The 23314-nt window shown below is 42.5% G+C and overlaps 1 protein-coding gene and 1 long non-coding RNA gene across 3 annotated transcripts in view; both read left to right on the top strand.

Annotated features, from left to right (window-relative positions):
* Positions 1–830: 830 nt before the first annotated feature.
* On the top strand, positions 831–10513 carry LOC310744718. Its single transcript, XR_014539700.1, has 3 exons — positions 831–980; positions 1824–1947; positions 7808–10513. It is a non-coding gene; the product is annotated as an uncharacterized lncRNA (long non-coding RNA).
* A 4094-nt stretch (positions 10514–14607) lies between these two features.
* PLPP1 (phospholipid phosphatase 1) overlaps positions 14608–23314 on the top strand; it is an 89860-nt gene continuing 81153 nt past the window's right edge. Inside the window, exon 1 of one of the 2 annotated variants that reach the window (XM_083576273.1) lies at positions 14608–15108. In XM_083576273.1, coding sequence (XP_083432399.1) covers positions 15051–15108 — 58 coding nt within the window. In that variant the 5' untranslated portion in view covers positions 14608–15050. The remainder of the gene's footprint in view (positions 15109–23314) is intronic. The other variant, XM_083576274.1, reaches the window with a different exon arrangement.

Below are 23314 nucleotides of genomic sequence, written 5' to 3'. Positions count from 1 at the left end.
CATGGAAAGTCTACAGCCAGCGGTATCTCCCTCAGCAACAAACCTCCATGTCTGAGAGAGTGCAGGACAGCTGGGAATTTTTTAAACAGGTAGTGACACAGGGTTGGTTTGGGGAATCAGTTGATTCTTTAAACCTGGAAGCACCTGGATTGTGGTGTTCGTAGCACCTTGGCTTAAACTGCCTATAGTTCCCTCAACCCACCAGTCCCAAAGAGATGGAGCCAGTGCCTGACTCAACAATGCTCTAATTTTTGAACGCCGTGACCTGCAACACATATGCATAACTGGATCAAGGTGACCAGGTTTAGATAATTAACATAAAACCTATCACAAGGTCTTCAAATGTGTATGTTTCAGAGCTGATTGTTCTAGGATAGAAAACAGTTTATACTTGATAAAGCAGTGAGAATTTGCATTCTCCCTATATCAAAGGGGTAAATGAGAGGCAATGTGCCCACTCATTGGAGAATGATGGTCAATCTCTCCCCCAGCCTCCTAGAAATACCAGCTGCTGGTGCAGGACTTACTGTACTTATTGCACACCTTAGCAGCCTGGCTTGCACACAGTTCTCTTGAGTATAGACTAATTAAGCATGATTTCGGGACGGTGCACGTAGCTGTTTGTGTGTTGAGTTATGGGCAGAGAGACCAAATCCCAATGCATTCATAAAGTTCACTGTATAATATTCGGCCAGTCACACACCACCTCAGCCTAACCTACCTCATAGGCTTGTTGTGAAGATAAAATAGGCAAGAGCTATGCACACCAATAGGACGTACATGTAAAAATGTATTTTAAAAAATTACAGAGAGCAGCAGACCAAGCAAAGCAGCATCCTTGCAGTTTAACATAAGCCCTGTGCCAGCAGCCCAGTACAATAAGACACATTCCGTCATTTCATATTGTTGGAGCAGGGAGAAGAGCTGCCAATACAGGTTTTCTGTACCTCCATTTCTGAGTGGGATATACTGGCTGACAGGTGAGAGCTTTGGATTTCAGCAACAGTAAACTTCAGGTTTTGCAACCATTCTTTAAAAAATGATTTTAAACTCTTAAAAGCAATGTCCAGGTTAAGTGCCTTCTTGACCATAACTTGGCCACCGTATGCCCTTCAACAACAGGCTCAAACCATGCATCCATCCACTTTGCAACAGATGATTATTACGGATTTCACAGAGTTAAAAGCAGACAGCTGTTGCGAAACACATTTATAACTAATTTATTGCAGTCGCAACGATGTGGACAAATTTAAAATGTTTCAAGCAGTGGGCCTGAAAGCAATACATGTGATTCAGCTATGGTTTTGGTTTGGAACAAGAGATGGGATTTAATCCTTTATTGTCTGTGTCCCCCCCCCCCCCCGCCAATCCTCTTGCCAAATCTTATTTTGCCTGATCAAAATATCCAGAATCGGGTGTATTTTGAAGCTGTAGTATCTGAAATACAAAACAACCATGATATTTGGTGAAACTCTGAACTTGCTTTGCCAACCAGGTGCTCTCCAGATGTTGACATGGCCATGCTGACTAGGGCTGATAGGAGTTGTGTAATCTAAAACACCTGGAGGTCACCAGTTTGGTGAAGGGTAAAGTTCTAGGATCAAGGATATCATAGTAAAATAAGGGACATGTGCCTAACGTTCAAGTTATTCCCTGGACTGCTATGTCCTTTTATGATTTAAAAAAAAAACAATTTACAGCTTTTGGGAAGAACAAGTAGTTCCAGCAATTAATAAACTCTCTGCCAGTTTATTATTAATACAATGGGCTGCAAACTAGGTGACTAGTGCTAGATTTTTCATAATAATAATAATAAATACCAGCCTTGTAAAGCCCAGAGCGAAGGAAGAGGAAATGGATCCAAACACAGTTGGAAAGCCAAGGAAAGGAAAAATGCCGTCAATAATACACCCTTAAGAGAAGACCACCTCTGCTTCTGTCCTAAGGGTAAGTGATCCTGCATGTAAGTGAGCTAATTCCTCCTTTTTACAGGCATATCAGCCTCTCTAGAGAGGCAGGCAGTTTGCTGCTATTCACTTTTACAGCATACAAAAGATACTCCTCTCTCATGGCCAGAGCTGAAATAAGGGCACCCAGGAGCATTTTTGTACTCTCACTGGCTTATCCCCCATCTTTGAGTTGTATGACGGGGAGGAGTAAGGATTGCCATTTAACCAGAAGACCCTGGAGCTTGGACTGGTTTCGTTTAGGCCAGTTTTCAGAAATGTAAGGCTGAGTTCTCATTTTCCAGCCATTTCATTTTCTTAAAGCTGTATATACTGTAGAGACTGTAGCTTCTGAACTGGGCTTGACAACCCAAACCCACCTGAAACTGCTAGACTCTGCTTTCTGGCCCTGGCCTGGAGTTAGGCTGACTGATGTCATCTGCTAGCAGTCCCAGGACTAGTGATGGTGATACAGGCTTAGTTCATGCGGAAGCAGTTTGCACAATCAAATCGGATGCATAAAAGCATTTGGGCTCTTTTTTTCTTTTAATTCTTGGCATAAGTTAATCCATATGCAAATATCCCCTCGATGGCCAGCTGGCTAATTGTCAAGATGTTTTGTTTTTGTTTTGCTACTATCTGTTTTGCGTTTCCGTTAGGACAATCCCTTAATACTAGTCAATGAGCAATTTAAAATGTGTAATGGCCTTAAATTTATTGGCATAAGCCCATGATCGGCACCCATCCTGAAGAAGGAGAAATCACAAGCTGATTAATTGTAAATTGGCTCAAAAGCAACTAGATCTCCTTTCCCCCTAGTTTTTATTCTTGGTGTTTCATCTCTTCCCCCACCTTCCAGGCAGCATCAAATGTCACACACTGTTCCTAGTTTCCCTTCTATAAGCTGCAACCATTTACAGAAAAGCAAGGGAGAAAATAAGTGATTCTTTAAATATGCTATATATGTTGCTTCTGTCGACCAAAGATGCAACATCTGAAGCCAGCATGAAGTGCTGTAAGCCTTGGAAGCAATGTTGGGAGGCCAAGGACCATGTGGACATGGAACCGTTTCTTTCTCCAAGAGCCACAGATGTGGAGCCTGCTAGACAGATGGGAGAGGGATGTGTTGTTGAACATTTATCTACTCACACAAAAGTCCCAAGGCAACACAGGCACTTGGGATCATAATGAGGATTTGGAAAAATTGTTGGAATACTTGGATTGCATGAAGGGGGGGGGGATAGTTTGACAGTTAGCGACATACACAATCCAGCACTAGTTCCAAGAGAGAGAAAATTGGCTTTGCAAGGAGTCGGTCCCACTGAGCCAAGATCCTTCCTGCATCCACAACTGCTGCTGCTCTAGCCAGACTATATATAAAGGCTTAAAATCCCTAGTTTGAGTTTTTAGGAAACTTCTTCAGATGTAACCAGCAGCAACCACCATTCTTTATGGCTTTGTAATTCTCATGAGGCACAGGTGGGCCTGAGATGGCTGCTTGCAAAATTAAGTTCATATTGCACAAGGAATGCTTTATCTATAAACTACGATAAGACGCAGGTCATTGTATTTGGGAAGCGCCCTAAAAAGCATGTTTGGCACCTGGATGAACACATCATAAACCAAGTAAATAGGTTTAAAAATCTGGGATTGATTTATTCAGAAACGGCATCTTGGAATACACAGCTATCCAATAATAAATTGCAAGCCTTTTCTCTCTTTTTCGGTTGGGGAAACCTCTCCTAGTTTACTCCCCACGGTGACGCTATGCCTGCTAGTAAATGCTACAGGAACCCAGAGGATGTAGCTCTCTCACCGGTTTCCAAACAATCTAAAATAGAGGACTTTTTAAACAAATCTGCTTTTATAGTTCCAACAAAAAAACGGTTTTCTCCCCTTGAAGATGATTGTGAGTGTGGGGAGAGTATTCAAGGTGAGAGTGTGGAACTGGATCCAGCAATGGGGCACATTGATCCTGTGCCGCTAAGAGAGAAAGGAATAACAAGTAGGGACTCTATTAACTCTAATTAACTCTAATTGCAAGAACAGTTGAGCATATCTTCCAACAAATTAGAGGTATTGCCTCTCAAATAACCCAATTATCCAAAGAGGTCCACAGTTTATCAGTTAATCACAAGCAGGCATTAACAGAACACCATAGTACCAAAGTGGATTGGCGACAACCAGAGCAGACCCCTAAGCTCGACATAGAACATGCAGAGGCTCTTAAAACAAACTCTTCTTATTTAATCTTCCAACCAAAAAAGATCTGCATGAGAATTTGTGGCAGGCCAGATCAAACTCCTAACTGGAAAGGTGCCCAGCGTTCCAAACGACATTTATCAGACTTACTTGGCCTTGGACTTACCGAGATCGACTTAAGTTAGGACTGAACCCTTGAATACCACAAATCAAATCCAAAAAATTATGTTAACTTTTTCCTCTATTAGACTGCCCTCACTGATTCACAAGCTAAAATTCAGATTGTCAAGCAGAGGAGTTTTTCCAACCCGGGTATTTCGCAATTCTATTGTTGCACCCTTATGTAAGATGAGGACTGGTGCTTCAGAGGGGTCCAAAGCCTGGATCTCCAATGGAAGTAATGACATTACAAAAAAACTTGACAGGTGGGGAGGAAACAGACATGCCTGAGTTGAATTCGCAGGACCATTCCCAACATCAAAATAACCAGGTGAGCCAAAAGGAACAGCCAATCCCTCTAGACAATCATCTTCAGGAATCTGAGCACTCTGTAAATCCTTTGGAAGAGGATTTTCTCAGATTTTGTGTGTGTGTGTGTGTGTGTGTGTGTGTGTGTGTGTATATATATATATATATATATATATATATATATATATATATATTATATGTTATATGTTGCAGACATGCAAATGGCTTGGTTACAATCTACTGTTTCTAGGGCAGCAAGGTAGGAAATCGCCACACAGATGCTACAGGAAAGGGCATCACCAACTAGTTTCTCTAACACACTTGCAAAGGTGCCATTTAATAGCCCTTCACATTGTCCGCTGTTGCCAACAGCAGTCAGGCACATACGGTGAGGACATAGCTACTTGCTACATGAGGTAAGAGCATCTGAATGTTACGGCTTTTTCAGAGGTGAGGAAATCTCCACAAGGATCCTGCTTTGGGCAAGGGTAGCACGTACACCAGCTTTGTGTTCTGTTGCATTCAGCAGGGCTTCCTTCTGAGTACATCTGTGTTGGATCAGGCTGTAATTTCAAAAGCAGAAAAAAATGCATGCCAAAAACTCATTTTGCAGCCAAGATTCGTAAGGTATAGATTTCCTATCTTTGCAACTTCTAAGGTGGCCAGATGCAAACGAGAGCACGGCTCCTGTACTTTTAAGAGTTGTGTAGAAGAGAGGATTTCAGAATCTGTAGATGGCAAGTGTCACCTGCTGATAAAGGTGCAGGGACCCTCTAACCTTTTGCATCTTACTTCCATTGCACTTCAGACTGTACGTTTCATTCTCCCACAAGCAAACTCCCCATAGGGTGCCTCTTATCCATGCTAAAAACAATGCAGCAACAACAGCTGCCTGTTAAAACTAGCATAGATGAACACAAGGGGTCTTTTCTACGTGGAGGCGTTATGACATAGGAACTGGCTGTCATGTGTGGAAGGCTCTCAGGGCCAAGCTACACTCTTGTTGAAACATCCGCCTTCTCAGGCTCAACACTTGGTAAGTGGAGGAAAGGCAAAGTCCTGCATGCAATGTCTGCTGAAATTCTTTCTTCTACACAGCACTTAAAGGTACAGGAGCACAGTTCTCTTTTGCACCTGGGAATGCTATACAGAAGGCACACAATCCAGCATCTAATCAGAGGCAGATTTAGGGCAGTGCTACTGGTTCTGCCTTTTGAATTATGGTGCTGGAGGAGACTCTTGAGAGCCCCATGGACTGCAAGAAGATCAAACCTATCCATTCTTAAGAAAATCAGCCCTGAGTGCTCACTGGAAGGACATATTCTGAAGCTGAGGCTCCAATACTTTGGGCACCTCATGAGAAGAGAAGACTCCCTGGAAAAGACCCTGATGTTGGGAAAGATGGAGGGCACAAGGAGAAGGGGACAGCAGAGGACGAAATGGTTGGACAGTGTTCTCAAAGCCACCAGCATGAGTTTGACCAAACTGTGGGAGGCAGTGGAAGACAGGAGTGCCTGGCGTGCTCTGGTCCATGGGGTCACGAAGAGTCGGACACGACTAAACAACAACAACAACCGGTTCTGCCTCACTGGGTGCCGAGCCTAGGGGGCGCTGCAGGGCATCACAACTATGGCATAGTGAATTGAACAGAACGGAATGCCAGAGGCGGGGGGGGGGGCACCAAATTTTGGCCTTGCGGAGGGTGCCACAAAAATTTGGAAGACCAAAGTCTGCCCCTGATCTGTAGTTCCAGGTGGAAACGGACCTCTGGCCAAGGGATTTTGTCTAAGCAATAATGCAAAGCAGCAGCTGATGATTCCTGTCTTCTGCTAAAGGGAGTTCAGTGTGGAAAGCAAGGAACTTGGCTGCTGAAAGGTGACATGTAGCGTTTGGGAGCAAGTCCAGCAATGACTTTTTCATGGTGAACTTGGATTAGTTGAGTGGAGGTGTTAAGAACATGAGGCTAAGGCAAAAAAATTCAATGAGCTAGTGTTAGGGTTGCCACCTTTTTTATTTTTCTGGCAAGGTTTCTGTGCCTTTGAACAGCTGCATGGACAGGAAAGAATTCAACATGGACTGTTTCCCCCCACACCCAGCATGGAGAGGCCGAATAGAGCTTTTTAAAATTATTATTATTCATTAATTTTATGCTGGTGTCAAACAGAGCCAAACAACGTCTGAAAGGCCACAGGTTCCTCATCCCCTCTCTTAGGTGAAGGGCTGTAGCTGAGTGACAGAGGACATGTTTGAGTAATTCCATGAATTTGTCAACCTACAGATCTATTTTTCATTTTCATATATATATATAGTTAACCTGTTTTACGTCATTTTAAAGATAATTTTTCAACGTTATGTGATCTGGCAACAGTTTTTCAAAATGGAATTTTAGACCAAAAGCATGACATGCAAGATGATTCAGAATTTCTGTATTTCCCACCCCACTAAAGTTCTGTTAATGACCTCTCCAAAAAATAGACAAAAGGTTAATGACTTTTTGTTGCATTGATCGTTTTGCTTTCACATTTGATGAACTGACAAAATATGTTAGGAACAAAATCAGATGAGCTCACATTGGCTGATTATGTAACATTGGTCACAAACCACACACAAATGAAAAATCTATATATTTTTAACTTCGTTCTCTTTGATGTTCTTAGCATTAAGAAAATGTGATGTTACCTGAAATGTGTTTAATGGCAACATTTCTTCTGACCAATGTAACACCATTTTATATAGCATCAATGTGCTGTCATGTGTGCCATTTCAATCTCTTGCTAGCTAGGGCTGTCATAATTCATTCCTGAGAATGTTGTGATTCTTAGGCCTATTAGATGTAGGGTATTTTATGGAGTTTCACAAAAATAAACGGGTGTGAGTCATCAAGAGGCTTAAAAGATGACTAAACCAAATAATGGTAAGGCTGTACAGTATGTAGCTACTAGCTGCATTGACTACTGTATATTCTGCCTTCACAGTCGGAGACAGTATCTATGCTTCTGAATTCCAAGTTGATGAAAATCACAGGAAAGGAGAGTGCTGTTGTGCTCAGATCCTACTTGCAGGCTTATCATGGGTGAGAACAGGATGCCTGGACTAGATGGTCCATTTGCTTGATCCAGCAGGATTCTTCTTATATTTTTATGTTCTGTAAGAACTAAAGTACAGTACTGTCCTTTGCTTCTTTTGTTTAGGTTTTGAACTTCACATGCTTTCACGATAACATAAAGTATGCTAACATCTTCAGTATAGTTCTGCTCCCAATTAGCCAGAAAATCCAGTACAGCAATACAGCCAGGATTTCCCCCACTTCTCAGCTCATCAGGTTTGTATCAGTTATGCTGAATGTAATATAAAGACAAGTACTGCAGTGCAGACTATGGGTAGCTGAGCTTTCAGGACCAATTCAAAAGGCAATTTGCAAAACTGATTTACAGAAATGGCTTAAGCATTCATCCTTATTGCCAAAGGATGCAAAAAAGAGATCAAGTAATTGCAAGGCAAATGTAATATTTCTGTGCCATCTTATGCAACATTGTATATGTAGTGCAACTGGCAAGGAAGTAAAGATTGCAGCTCAAGATTAATGAGGAATCCATCAGGAAATGATTAGCTACATTAACTGCTGAATTACTTCCTAGGCAACAACAACAACAACAAAAATATCTTGCTATCAGAACCTTTTGAGAAATCTTAGAAAGCAGATAAGGTGTTACAGAGCTGGAGACAGACAGATGTCTCAATCTTCAGGAAAAGGTGATCCCAGGGAACTTGAGACCAGTCAGTTTGTCTCTGAAAACAAGGAAGATACTAGGAACAGATGACAAAGGAGTCAATTTGTAAGCATCTTATTAGTGGAGTGATTAGCAGGAGTCGGCATGGATTTGTTAAGAAGAAATCTTGACAGATGAATCTTATCTCTCTCTCTTTTTAAGAGTGCTTATTAATGGTGGTTCATCAACATGGAGGAAGCACAATAGTCTGAAGTGTTTTTATCAGTGACAGCACATTTCACACCCACATCCTGAGAATTCTGGTTCATTGTAGTACAATTCTCAGCAACCCTTAACAAACTACAACATGGAAATGGTTTATTGAATACTTACAAATACACTGTAAACAGATAAGAATATTAGCAGGATTATTGTAATAACCTGCAGTTTTATAAGAGTATATATTTAAAGTAGATGAATAAATGAGCAAATTAAGTTAATTTGGATATGCAGAAAATATTAAAAATAAATTTAAGGAACTGCGGGAAGAGGGGGAAGGAAGTCGAGTTTTTAAATGTTAAATTGATTGTAACATTATTGAAATGCATGAAACTCAAAATAATAAGAATAATAATTAATAATAAAGAGGTGGTTTAACAACAACTCTCATCATCTTTGATCATTGGCTAAACTGACTAGGAAGTATAGGAGTTCTAGTCCAACACCTGGGGTCCCAAGATAAAAGAAAAAGAACACTGCCTAGAGGAGTGGTGGGCCCTCCTTCACTTGAGGTCTTCAGGAAGAGGCTGGATGGCCATCTGATGGGGACAGTAGCATCCTTGCGATGGGGCAGAGCTGCCCTTCTCACACTGGCAATGCTGCGACTTGTCTGGATGGCGATGTGGCAGGGTAGAACAAGGCTGATGAATGGGTGCACCGAAGGGAGTATCAGATTGTCTCAGCCGACGCACCCACTCAGCTCTGACGTCCTGCCCTGCCCCACCTATGTAAGCTGCAGTCACTTTGGTGTCATGAAGACATCTCTGCCCCACTCCATAGCCTGCTACCTGTTTTGGAGTGCTCTCACTTTGCATATGAGTGGGAGGTTGGGTTAGGTGACCCACAAGGCACCCTCCAACTTCTATCTAAGTCCCAGTGGGGGAAGTTCCTGATTCCAAGAGGAGCTTCATATGCTTGGTGATTCACATCCTCAGTGTGATTGTGTAGGCTGGTTCCCACAATAACTACATTTGGCTGAAATTGGATTTGCGCCTTTTTTTATGTAAATGCTTTGGCATGTGACCCTTAAAGTAGTTTCCGAACAAACCACAGTGGCTGATCCAGCAGAGGACTGTGAGAATCACATTGTGAAGTCTGTTTTTAACTTAATCTTGTGGGTTTCCTCCCCCACTGCATCCCGTGACGTCAATTATTATTTTGATATTGTAACAAAATTCAGCAAGTGCTGGGAGTTGTATGTCCACATATGAGAAGTTTGAGTTTGGTCCAATGGACTTTTATTAGTGTTTTAAAATGAAAACGGTTGTGAACTAATGAGTTCCCTTGGTACAGCTGGCAATGGAAAAAAAATATTCTTATGTTTATGGCTCAACACAAAGCCTTGCTGACCTCTGTGAGCACAGATGAATAGTATTATTAGAAGCTCTGAAAAACCTGCCCTACAGAGATGCTTCTCATAAATTTTAAGGCTGTATTTATCAAAGCATAGTATATGCTTCATCCGTACTTGTTGCAGTTCTCTAGGACCTTACAGATGCTGGGTTGCATTTGTTTTGCAGATATACATATGCTAATTCAGTGAGTGTAATCCAGATGTCATCCTCTCCATAAATATTTCCACTCCAGGAGAATGGCAGTTTCCCAGCACCAAATGTTTGCGGGAAACAATGGACCATATTCAACTATACAGTTTTGCTAGTGGGAGCCTGTGCAAGAAGTTCTGCTAGAGCAACTGGCGCTTTCTTGCTCTCCTTCTCCCAGGTACACCCTCCCCCATCATCTCTGTGGGGTTGGGAGATTCCCCCAGAGCAGTGTCAGGGAGGAGGAAAAGCGAGATTGTGGAAATACTTGCGCTGGTGGAGCAGATGCAATACTGCGACATTGAATCTCACCTACAGATTCTTGCTATGGGAAACACAACAAAATTGTGAGTATTGAAGCAGTGGAATAGCAGTGGAAGAGCCAGTGTGGTGTAGTGGTTAAGAGCGGTAGTCTCATAATCTGGGGAACCGGGTTCGCGTCTCCGCTCCTCCACATGCAGCTGCTGGGTGACCTTGGGCTAGTCACACTTCTCTGAAGTCTCTCAGCCTCACTCACCTCACAGAGTGTTTGTTGTGGGGGAGGAAGGGAAAGGAGAATGTTAGCTGCTTTGAGACTCCTTTGGGTAGTGATAAAGCGGGATATCAAATCCAAATCCACTTGTGTCATAGCCTCCTATTAGGCAGTGCCTCTGACATCACTGCAAGAAGCATCATAAGCCTACTTACTGGAGCCATTTTTTAAAACACATCACCATTTCAGAACACATTTTTGCTTCTCCCTCGCTACTCTTACCACTCAAGGATCTGTGTCTAGAGTTTAGACCTATCTTTTATGCAGGTTTAGAAGCCCCTCTCAAAGTGATTTCTTGTTCTGCCTTATGAAAGGGCACTGTCAATCAGCTGCAAACATACTTTTAGATGAGCCCTATCATTCCTGCCCGAAACTCCACATCATATTTGACTTGAGGCGTAGGGCAGGTGATAAGGAGGTTACTGAAAATGGCTAGCATGAGTAAAAATGTATTGGGGTAGCCAATACAGCGCCCTCCAGATGTTGAGGACTATAACTCCTGTGATCTTTGGCCATGCTAGTTGGGGCTGATGGGGTTGTTGTCCTCAACATCTGGAGGGTGCCATATTGGTTACTCCATAGGGGGGAAAACATTGGCTCTAAACCTCTGTTCTAGTCATATGTAACAACTACTGTTTCTGCATAGGAATGCATATCCCATTTAGCATCAAATGACTCATTATTAGTATATTAGTATCAAATGAAGAAGTTTTCATTTCCCCAGACATGTGAGCATTGTAATTTTAAAAGTTTTTAATTATTTGAATCTGTGATAACTTGTAATTGATTAGAGTGTTAGACTGTCCTGTATTCTTTTAAAAATAAATAAATAAAGTCATGTTTTGTAATATTTGTATTATTTACTCTTTTGTAAGTAGTCTTGGGAATGTCAAGTGGCCCTTGAAGGGTGAGATATAAATGTCAGAAATAACTAAAGTGTGATTAGACTAATCTACCTGGAACTAAGTGTAGTTACCCAGAACTCATGAATCAAAATAAAGATTGCAAGCACTTAATAGTTTAACTCCAGCGATCTTATTGTCATAATAGTATGCACATTGCACAAACCTCTTAATTATTATTTTTTACAATCCAAAGTGATTCTTGTAATGTCCACTAGATTGTATGCCATGATACTGACTCATTATCTGAGTGCCTGTATAGCTAAAACATCCTTGCACAAGAGTGGAAGTGTCAGCAGGTTTATTAAAATGGAGAAGTGGAGGGGAATGGTAATGGAATGACTGGTTTAGTTGGATGCAGGAGCAGGAGCACTCCGCATTGCAACATTTTGTTCTACGGCCCACTAGTGACTAGTCATTTAGATATCACATATAAGGAGAGGCAGAAGAGAAACTCGGCTTTGTAGAAAGTGCTTGAACAATCATTTCTGTAATTTTATTTGCATTTATTTATTTATTTATTTATTTGCATGGAGACCTGTAGTTGTTGTTAAATTCTTTTTACTGTTAACCCATGTCTCTATTGTGTCATCCTAGTTTACCACCTTGCCAACTGAGCTCCATTTTCACAGCGCATGAGGCCATTTTCACTTAAACCAGATTCCCCCCACATATAATTCAACTGCAAAATGCTGGTTATTGCTAGAATGCAATTTCAGTCATGTAATGTTTTTGCTTTCTATGCCTTGCTAACAGTATTAACAAGTAGCATATTCCAGACTAAAAAGCATTCTTAATCACACACTATGGAAAATGTCCTGAACCTGAACTTGAAGGATCAGGAAACAATACAAGGAATCTTTAATGTTTATAATTCGAGAAGTTGTCAGTCTGCTAAATCCTGTTTGACATTGCTCTGTTGCCTTGTAGGTTGACAATCTATTGCTCAACTATTTCTTGTAATTGTTGGTGAGGTTGTAAGGTGAAATAGTTTGGACGTGATGCTTGAATGCTGAGAATGTTGCATTGATTAGTTTTGTTGTAGCACAGGGGTCAGCAAAGTACAGCCCGCGGGCTGGATCAGGCCCGCGAGGGTCGTTAACTCGGTCCGGCCGCTGTCTGAGCTCCTTGGAAAAAAAGACAAAAAAGAGCGAAGCTGATGCGCGTTTTCGCGCAAAGTCCTCCTTCAGGAGGTGCAGGAGGAGGAAAAGGAGACAGAGTTGCCCCTGGTGGGAAAAGAGGCACCATCCAGGGTGGGGGAGGAGGCGATAAATTTATGGGGGGAGGGAAAAGAGAGAGGGTGGGGAGAACAGGCTGTGTGGCGGCGATCTGGCCTCCACTGCTGGCGGGAGGGCCCCCATCCCACCCCCGAAGCGTGGAAGAGGTGCTGCAAGCAGGAGGCCCAGCAGGCCACAACACAGCACCAAACCCAGGCAAGGACCCCCCCCCCCATCCAAACAATGACTATCATCAGTGCAGGTAAGAAAAAAAATATTTTTAATTTTTATCATCTACAATACTGTCTGGCCTGCCTGGTGCTCTTGCATGGAATGTGTCCTTTTAAAATGCATCTGTGGGTTATTTGTGGGGCGTGTCTGGTGAGCATAGTGTGCATAGGAATTTGTTCATCCCCCCCCCTCGCCAAATATAATCCAGCCCCCCCACAAGGTCTGAGGGACAGTGGACCGGCCCCCTGCTGAAAAAGTTTGCTGACTCGTGTTTTAGCATCAAAGGACTAAGTGGTAGTTTTGAAATGCCTGTAATAAATGCATACTCAGAAATATAGAATAATGGAAAAATTTGAGGAGATGATTATTATTATTAAGAATTTTATTGAAAATTTTAAAACCAGTTACCAAATACAGTGTTGTCTTCCAGTACAAATACATATTCAGATGTTATGCAGTCAATTCTATATGTTACATAACCATATTCTATATAACAATTGCAGTGGATGTTTCAGCTGGGCAAGGGGGTAAAATTTCTGTGGCAAAATATCATTTTTTTATGTTGACAACAACCACAGCGACAACACCCTTCCTTAGGGAAAAACATAGTTCCCCCGATATGGTCATTGAATTGGTGTGTATGGAACAGCCTTCCTTTCAGCTAAGATGCAGTATTTCCAGATTGTACAGTGTTAGGTCTGTTATTATCAGTGATTGAATCACTGATCTCTTGGTTTTATAACTGATTTGCATACTACAATCTCTTGCATTCAAAACAGATAATTAAGATGACAAGGCATGGATTGCAAAACATTTTAATAAGGGTAATCAACTTATTTCCACATCCCACGCACTTTTCCAATAAGGTTTTAGACAATAAAATCAGAGAGCCAACACTTCCTGGAGTTTGAAAGTACATTTGAAATATAATTCCTCTTGTTATATAAAAAAATATTCAGAGTTGCATACTCATTTCAGACTCTTCTGCTGTCCCAATATGTCAGCGGAGCAATTTATGTATTTTATATCTCAACAAACCTTATTACAATATAGGTTGAGAGATAAAAGTTCAGCTAGTAAGTTCCAGGGCTTTACAGTACAGTGATTCAAGGTCAACGTTTCTGACCAAGACTCATCGCAATCCATTGCAGCTGGGACTCCCCATTTACGTGTTGGGTTTTATTTAATGCAGTTCTTAAAAATACAAATGAAAGAAGTATTTTTTTAAAAAAAATAACAATAAAATTCAGGGGGGTAGTTTAAGTTTAATAAAAGTATGCAATGGAATGGAAAACATGTGTCCAATCTCCCCCTTGCATACTTTTATTTAATGCAAGTGTATTTTAAAGAATTGACAGACAGGGCGAGGCGGGGGGAGTGAGAGAACAAAAATCACATCTCCTCCTTTAAATGCCCGTGACCGCTTCCGGCAAACTGTGAAGAGAAAAAGTGCGCGCGCGCGCGTACCCATCAGGAGCGTAGGGGGCGGGAAATGAAGGGCGATTGCCAGCCTCCTGGTGGGCGGCGCGGCCTGGAGAAACGTACCTGAAAAGGTCGGAAAGAGAGCTCTGATTGGCCGCGTCGGAAATCAACGAAAAAGAAAGGCAAGAACGACTGGGCGGGGCAAAGATTGGTAGGATGATGGGCATGACGGGGGTGGGAGAGAATCGCTCGGCGGCGGCGTCGCGAGCCGGAGCACGCCGGAGGTGTGGGCGGAGCCTGCGCGAACCCCGCCTCCCCTCCCTTGGTCGCTCCCCTCTCCTCCCTTAAAGCACCAGCCCGTCCTCCGCGAGGGCCGCATAATAGTGGCGGCGCCTCAGGAGGCGCTTTGTGGTGCGGTTGGGGAGAGAGAGGGAGCGTGCTCCGCGACACCCGCCACCCCCTCCTCCTCCTCGTTTCCTCCCTCGTCGCCTCAGCTGGCCCTGTGGCTGGATGCGGCTGAGCTCGGGCTCCCAGCCTCCGCGCCCCTGCCGCTGTTCGTGAGCCCGGCGCGGTCCACACGGAGTCCCGGGCGCCGCCGCGATGTTTGACAAGACGAGACTCCCTTATGTGGCGCTGGATTTGGTGTGCCTGATACTGGGTACGTCTCGGCCGGCCGGCCGCCCTGAGGGGAAGGGGGAGGAGGGAGGCGGCTGCGGGGAAAGGGAGGCTTGACGCCGGGGATGCTCCTTCGCTACGCGCTTCTTTTCCCTCTCCCGTCCCCCCACCCTTCACACAACACCCTTGTTTCGCGGGGCGGGCGCTGCTTTTTTGCGAGCTGCTTCGCGAACTACGCCTGAGAGCAGCATTCGCATATGTACATATATATCCCGTACCTATATTGATATCCGGTGTGTGGAGTTTCACATGCGGTAGGGAAAAAACTCGCGTTTAATACGCGCTTGGAATATGGGTTCGTGTGTACATACATACATATGCGATACGTGTGTCCGGGTCTGCTTGGCTTCCACTGCATGTCAAGGGGCTAAACTTCGCTTTTCCCACCTCCCGCCGCCAAGGCTGTGAGGAAGGGTTGGAAAAAGAGGGCGGTGGGGCAGTGGGCTGCAAACACCGTACTTGCTTCCCCCATATGCTCTGCCATCTTCCCCGCTTGTCATCACATTTTATTGTCGCTGCTCTTTTCTCTGCGCTTCTTCCATACCTAAACTCACCTAAATTCGCAGGTCAACCCTAACCCCCAATTGTCTCACCTGAAGAAACTTGGTCACTGCAGCTTCTTCTGTCCATAGCAGGATTGTGTAGAGTGGACTGATGTAAGAATTGGTTAAAATCACTGGTGTACACCGAAAATTAAGAAACCTGTCTCTGTACACTGATAGTAGGTAGGACAGCGCTGGTAGGGTTTGTTGTCATGTAGCTGAAGTTTACTGGAAAACTGATGATATCATTTCCCTCCTATCTGGACAGGCTTGTATTTTTTTTAAAAAAAGGAATAGCCGTGAACAGTTGTTCAGGTTGTTGATGTAAAAAAATGCAGATTTCCTTGATAACCTCGTCCAGCATTCTTTGTCTATAGCTGCTGTTTGTCATCCTTACAAGCTGTGAAGAAATAGGTCTTTCCATTTCGGTCACAAGATGTGAACACTCATTTCTTGGCTTTATTTTCTGAATATTATTTTCCCTTTTTCTGATCAAATGAGGAAATGAATATCCATTAGAGAGCTAACTGGAAAAAGTGAGTAGTGTGCAGGTTTTCTTTTCTCAAGAATGGTAAGATTTCTTACCAATTTGTACTAGGCAGTTTTATGTTGTGTGGCCTTAGAGAGCCTTGTTATGATAAAGATTGTGACTTAAATGTAATTTTGGTACTAAATGATCAATTGCCTTTATAGCTAAATGTTTAGAGACTTTTCCTTGGCGAGTGGTACTCTTAGTTTGCTAGACACTCATCATTTAATTACTAGGAATGATGACTGATATCTATAGTCGATGAGTACTGGCAGTTTGACCAATGCTAAACATACAGATTAAACTACTGTAGTTGAAAATTTGTCACAATGCAAGAAGAGTGAGTGAGGGAACTTCTTGCTGTGTCTATTCTGGCATTTAGATAGGAAGAATGAGGGAATTTCTGTGCAATCGTCTTCTGTCAAGGTTAATGTAAGATCTTGAGCTATGTCTTACCTTATCTATTTGAAATCCTTTCCAATTCTGACAGCAGGCAGCAAAGAGGCAACAGGCCAATTTCAGTGTGACCATTTTTCTGCATGGGAGAATATATGAGAAAAATCTCTACCTCTGAATACTGTAAATGAAAAACCTGCAAAGAGGAGTGAACAGGAAATTAGTATCCTGTTTGTGGCATGCTCTTATAAAATCCATGCAGGTTTCTTTCTTTTGCTAATAAATTATATTGCTAGTGGTTATGCATTTGAAAGGCCTTGGTTTTTACCATGAACCCAGTAGCTGGTTAAGGCTAGTTTGTACACCGCTTAGGGAGTGGTTTATAAATCTTCTAAATAAAAATTCAATCTCAGATCTCCATCTTTTTTATATTGACCTACCTTACAGGGTTACTGTAATACTTTCAAGATCATGTATATGTGAAGCTTCTTGAATTAAGTGCTATACAAATGATTAATAGTAATAATAATAATATACATTTCTCCCAATGGAGAAAAGTTTCTGGAACTGGTTTTATATCTGCCAGCTAATGCATCTGAATAACAAAAGGATGCATACAGCATCTTTTTTTTTTTTTTAGTACATGCACCTTACTTGAATATAGTGTATAGTTCATGGATGACCATTTAACTGAAAAAGGGAGAGTTCATGTGTGGTTTTCTTCAGGTTCAGTGGTGTTCAACATTTGGATGAAATAGTTGATAATACTTCCAGAAGCTCAATTCAGATATGTCAAACCATGCTTAAGCAAGTTGAACAATTGTTGGCAGGGCATAAGCAATGGCTTCTGATGAGCTAGCAAACCAGAACTGGAAAACATGGTTTAAAGTGGGTACATGAACCAGGGTTTGTAATAACAAAGATTGCATTTCCCCAAGTATAGCCAAAGAGAAGCCCCAGCAGCAAAGAGTGGGCAGAAGGTAATACAGTAATTCTTTGCAAGCTGCAAACCTGAGATTCCAAGGGATTATATTGCAGCAAAATCAATAATTTACCTATGTATACTTGAGGTTACGGTGGGTGATTTGATAATTATATCTCAAGCGGTGATGTCAGTTGTATCTTACATCATTCTGTTTCAAGCATCACAGGTGGTTAAAGTGCTGTAGATTATCTCTCATGTCTTAAGAAGTGAAATGGTAGCTCATATTGGGTGGCACCACTATACAGGTGACACCCAGCTGTATTTCTTCTTGTCATCAGAATCAGGTGAGGTCATGTAGGTGCTGGACTAGTAGTCTCTGATCATTGTAATGGGTTGGTTGAGGGTGTATAAATTAAAACAGAATCCTGATAATACAGATGCTTTAGTTTGGTGGTTCCTGGCTCCAGGAATTATGTGAATGACCTGTTCTTGACAGTGCTGCTCTCTGCTTGAAAGAACAAGTGTGTAGGTTGGGAGTGTGTGTGCTTGCGCACTGTTGGATTCTACCATGTGACACTACATTGTAGCAGCAGCATGGAATGCTTTCCCCCAGCTATGGCTGTTTCTGCATAGGGATACTCTGGCCACAGTAATCCCTGCTGTTAATAATGTCTCATTTGGATTACTATAATGCTGTCTACTTGGGGCTGTTCTTGAAGATGACCTGGAAACTCCAAGTAGTGCAAAATGAAGTGGCTTGGCTTCTGAGTGGAGTTCCCACATCTGTTTTTAAAAGATTTGCACAGGCTGCCAATACATTCCCAGTCTCAATTTTAAGGTGTTACAGATGACTCATAAAGCCCTGAATGGTTTGGTATCTAAATACTTGAAAAAGAACTTCTCCCTATATAGTCCTAATTTACCAGGGTTGCTCTCCTTATCGTCCTGCTTGTGGGAGCTTTATAACTTGAGCTGACTTGAGGTGGTTCCCCTGCCTTGGATCTCTTTGCTTTATGAAATCTTGCTAAAACATTCACTGCTGTTATTTCAGTCTGAGCTTAAAACCTGATATATTTGGATTTCTGATCTTTAAAAATTGAATTTTTACCTTCTTTTGTGATTTTATTGATGCTGATAGGGTTATTTGGCTGAATTTGGTGTTACCTTGCCCTGAGATATTCAGATTAAGGGCTGGATATAAATAGCCTAGCTATGGGTCTAATACCTGACCTGCTTCTTACATTACTTAATTTCAGAGACATGAAATAGCAGGATACCTATTTCTGTGTGCTCAAGAATACTGAAGGCTTTTTTGTTGTTGTTTTTTACAAGAGTGGTTATGATGTTAATTCAAGAGAGTGGTAAGAGACAAAGAGCATAATAATAATAAGTGTTCGTTGAATCAGACCAAAGACCTACCTCATCCTGCATCCTGGTCCTCATAGTTGCCAGTCGCCCTGTGGCATGGCTTTCATGTAGTAGCTTGTAGGTGTGCATGAAATTCTTGTTGCTTGTCTGCCAGGCTCTTTATATTTTGGCTGCTGCCAGCAGGAATCTGATAGGGTGAAACCAGTGGGAGATCTGTGGTTGGTTTCTGTTGGAGTGCTTTGCACAGCAGTCCAAAAGGAAAGATTTTAAAAGACAGGATTGGTTAAATCACTTAGGGATTTTTGCGTTCTACAGGTTTGGAGTTCACTTTTGTGTTAGCCTCAGTCTTTAAACATTGATGATATTTTGTATTGCAATCTCAGATTTTAAGTGTACTCTTACCTTTGGTAAGTAGAAGTCATGTAGGGCAGGCTCCACCAGGAATTACTCCAATTAAAAACTGATTATGGTAGGATTGCTTTTATTTTGTGTTGTTCTAAGTTAAAGGAGACCTTTGGCCAAAAAATATTCTGGTGGGTTGTGCTCCATGTCCATATTCTGTCACCCAACACCCAATCACAATATATTTTCCTTTCTGGAGATTTCCCCCCAAATATGCCTTAGTTGTTTGAGCTTGTTCCCTGGGTCAGGGACTGGCAGATTTCAGTTTTGCAGGATGTGCTGTGTCTGTGTCTTTCTTGTCTCTGTGTCTGTTTGTTTTTACTAGAACTTTCAAGATCCACCAACCACAGCCAAGCGCTAGGTAATGGGTTGTGTTGTGTTGTGTTGTGTGTGTGGAAATATATTTATGGGGGAAAGCCTTTTAGTTGTTGTGGGTGGTTTTTTTAATAAAAAATAATACTGGGACTCAGAAACCCTTAGATCTACCAGTACATGCTGAACTGCCTTTTGATTACCCCTGGTCTGAGTAAAAAAAATCGATGCTGCTTATTCTGATCGATGCTGCTTATTCTGTGTTTTTAAATGGTATGTTCTTAATTGGAACATGTGGAAGTGGCTAATAACATTTGTGTGGATATCACCCATTAGGGCCATGTGTTAGGAAAGCTGTTTGACCTTGAAGTCTGGCCCTTTGGATTATTCAAAGTGCATGCAAAGTGTGTTATCTGCTGCCTTGTGGGACATCTTTGGGAGAAGAAAAGGCTAAGAGTAAACTACAGAAATCCAGAGTAGAGTTTTTAAGGCGGTTGGATGTCTTGTACGCCTCCTTCCGGCAACTCCTATAGCCAAGCTGGTGCTTTGTTTAGGACCACATCAGCAAGGCTGAGAGAGGGGGGCATCTTGGTGTCTGGGTAACCTAGGACTTCTGTACACGGAGCCCAGGCCTCTGCTTCACAGAGGAGATGCACTCCATTGTCTCTCAAGACAGACAGGTGCCAACAACAGTGTGAAGTGTCTTGAACATTCAAAATGCTAAGAATTATAAGCTCTTAATTTATTGTTGAAAGACCGTATTTATTTGTAGCTGAAGTCCCATGTTACATATGTTGTTCAGTAGGGAAGTTATGAATCCAGGATTTTGAAAGATACAAGTAGAATAATCCTATGTGCCATTTTCTAGAAAACCCACAGACTCACACTATGTTTAGCAATTGGGGCTATAGTTCTACCCTGTAGAAACACTTGGCTCTAGGTGCAATGAGGAAATACATTTTTACTATTTCCTGTCAATGACTCTAAATTACTGCTTTACTAATGCAGCTGATGAAACAATTCTGGTGTTTAATTTACATTTGGCTTTAATTATGATGTTTGCTTCCAAAGCTGTGAGTAATTTAAGTTCCCCTGCACTTCAGGTTTGCTTGCCTACTTTCTGTAAAAATGCTGCTGCAGGGTGACTAAGGCTGCGGTCCTATACCCATTCACCTGGAAGTAAGTCATACTGAGATCAATGGGACTTCTGAGTAGACATGTCTGGTGTTGTATTGTGGAATACTGCTGATGGTGCCCAAAAAACAGGTTGTAATCAAATGTGTGTTACGGCTGCCTGATTACCCTTTCAGGGGGTACAGTAAAGGAGAAGCAGTGGGGAGGGGCATCTAATCCTTTTCCAGCTAGTTGTTTCCCTTATTCTGCCTCCCCCCCCGTAACTTCTCCCATAGTGTGTTAAGTGTGTATGCCCCTTCCCATTTAAAATTGTGGCAAAAAAACAGGAGGTAGCAAAATTTAGTTGCCCCCACTTTCTGCTGCATTTCCACTCCCCAGCACTGCAACAAAAAGTGATTTCCTTCCTTCATCTGAACAAGAGCAATGTGTAGTTTATGTCTCTGACATAAACATTACTTTTAGTTAGTTTGATCCTCCAGTCATTTGACTTCTTTTCTCTGCAGGTAGAAGGTTACAGCTTCAATACAGATCTGAGATTGCTCCAGTTCTCTGTGCTCCTGCCAATGTAGCAGTCCAAAAGCATACCAGTGCATGTAGATAAATAGGTACTGCTGCGGTGGGAAGGTAAATGGTGTTTCCGTGCACTCTGGCACTCATCACGGTGTCCCACTGTGCCAGAAGTGGTTTAGTCATGATGGCCACATGACCCAGAAAGCTGTCTGCGGATAAATGTCCACTCCTTTGACCTGGAACAAGATGAGTGCCACACCCCATAGCTGCTTTTGACTGGACTTAACTGTCCAGGGGCCCTTTACCTTTTTACCGTGACCAGTTCTCTGTGGGCCTGTAGACCAGTCTGCATTGCTTGAGTATTACCACTCTCCTTGTTCACTGTGAGTCCCAAGGTTCTGTGTAATACCACTTATCATACCATCACAGGGATAATAGACTTCTGAGGCAGAAAATGTTGCTTTCTTTTCTCTCTGAGCCTTTATAGATACACCAGATGACAGAACTCTAGATGTCTAGTGGTAGAACTCTAGATTTCTAGGTGTAGAAGCTGATGGCACTGCCAGCAGTTCCTAAGGCTTCTAAGAAGTTCTCTCTTTTGGGTCAGAAAGCAGAGCATAAATGGACCGTATAAAAGATTGCCATTCTCTTCTGACAGGGTTTCTTCTAACAGATACGTAACACACAGAAATGTTACGTTTAAATGCTGGGGAAAACGACAGCACTTAAGACATAAGGTACATGCCTAATAGTGGGACGCGGGTGGCGCTGTGGGTAAAACCTCTGCACCTAGGGCTTGCCGATCGCATGGTCGGCGGTTCGAATCCCCGCAGCGGGGTGAGCTCCCGTCTTTCGGTCCCAGCTCCTGCCCACCTAGCAGTTTGAAAGCACCCCTAAGTGCAAGTAGATAAATAGGTACCGCTTTATAGCGGGAAGGTAAACGGCGTTTCCGTGTGCTGCGCTGGTGCCGGCTCGCCAGAGCAGCTTCGTCACGCTGGCCACGTGACCCGGAAGTGTCTCCGGACAGCGCTGGCCCCCAGCCTCTTAAGTGAGATGGGCGCACAACCCTAGAGTCGGACACGACTGGCCCATACAGGCAGGGGTACTTTTACCTTTACCTTTTTACATGCCTATTAAAGGTGGCAAACTAATTGTGCTGTTGCCCATGTGCCTTGTCATTCTTCTGCTGTCTAGTGCTTTAGGCAGCCATTGTTTGTAGGATGCATTCTTGATACAGAAGATATCATAAACATGCTTTCAATGGACTGAAGTCAATGGGAAAGCTTCTTGGTAAATGTGTTGATGATTGTTGTACAGTTTTTTAAAGATGGGGAGTGATCTTAAATTGGAAAGGCTTACTTTCAAAATATTGTTGTAAATATTCCCTAAGTTCCCCAAGGTATTAAAAGATCACATTTTATTGTGGAACAAAGCAGAAAGGCTTAAATTGCAAACAATCCCCTTGGTCTGGCATAGTTTCTCAGTGGTTGGTCATGCCTGTGATACTCTTGCTGCCAAGAACAGCACTGGGGAGCGCTGTCATTGTGTAGCGTAATGGCAGTATACCATACCCAGGCCCAGAGGCAGTTAACCTTCGTCATAATTCTGTTTGCTGCAGAGGAAGTGAAAGAAACCAAACTATGGTTTTACTAAGCCAGAGTTAGTTTTGGGCATCACACTAGTTGTTTTCTTTTGAAAGCAGGGCAATAAGACAGTTTAGCCTGAAGTCATCAAAGCCTATCTTACCACCAATTAATTATAACAGTTTTCTAATAGGAAGTTGTACAACTATACTTGAGGGACTTGTAGCTTTTATTCCCATCTGTAACTCATGCATTAAATTGTTAAGGACTTAACAACTGGTGCTTCTGTTCTGGCTTTTTGTGTAGATACTCAGATTGCTGTGCTAGACAGTCCAGTTGTTCTATAGACAAATTTGCCCCTTTTATGGAGAAACAGCCCATAAAATATGGCTTGGAGAAGAGCTGGAGGTAAGGGCAACTGAAACATGTTCTCAGAGTTGTTGATGAGAAGCACTTTTACAATTGGTTGACTAAGGAACATATTTTCA

This window comes from Podarcis filfolensis (assembly GCF_964270895.1).
Source record: "Podarcis filfolensis genome assembly, chromosome: 11".
Lineage (NCBI taxonomy): Eukaryota > Metazoa > Chordata > Lepidosauria > Squamata > Lacertidae > Podarcis > Podarcis filfolensis.
This window is presented reverse-complemented; position numbering and strand designations above follow the sequence as displayed.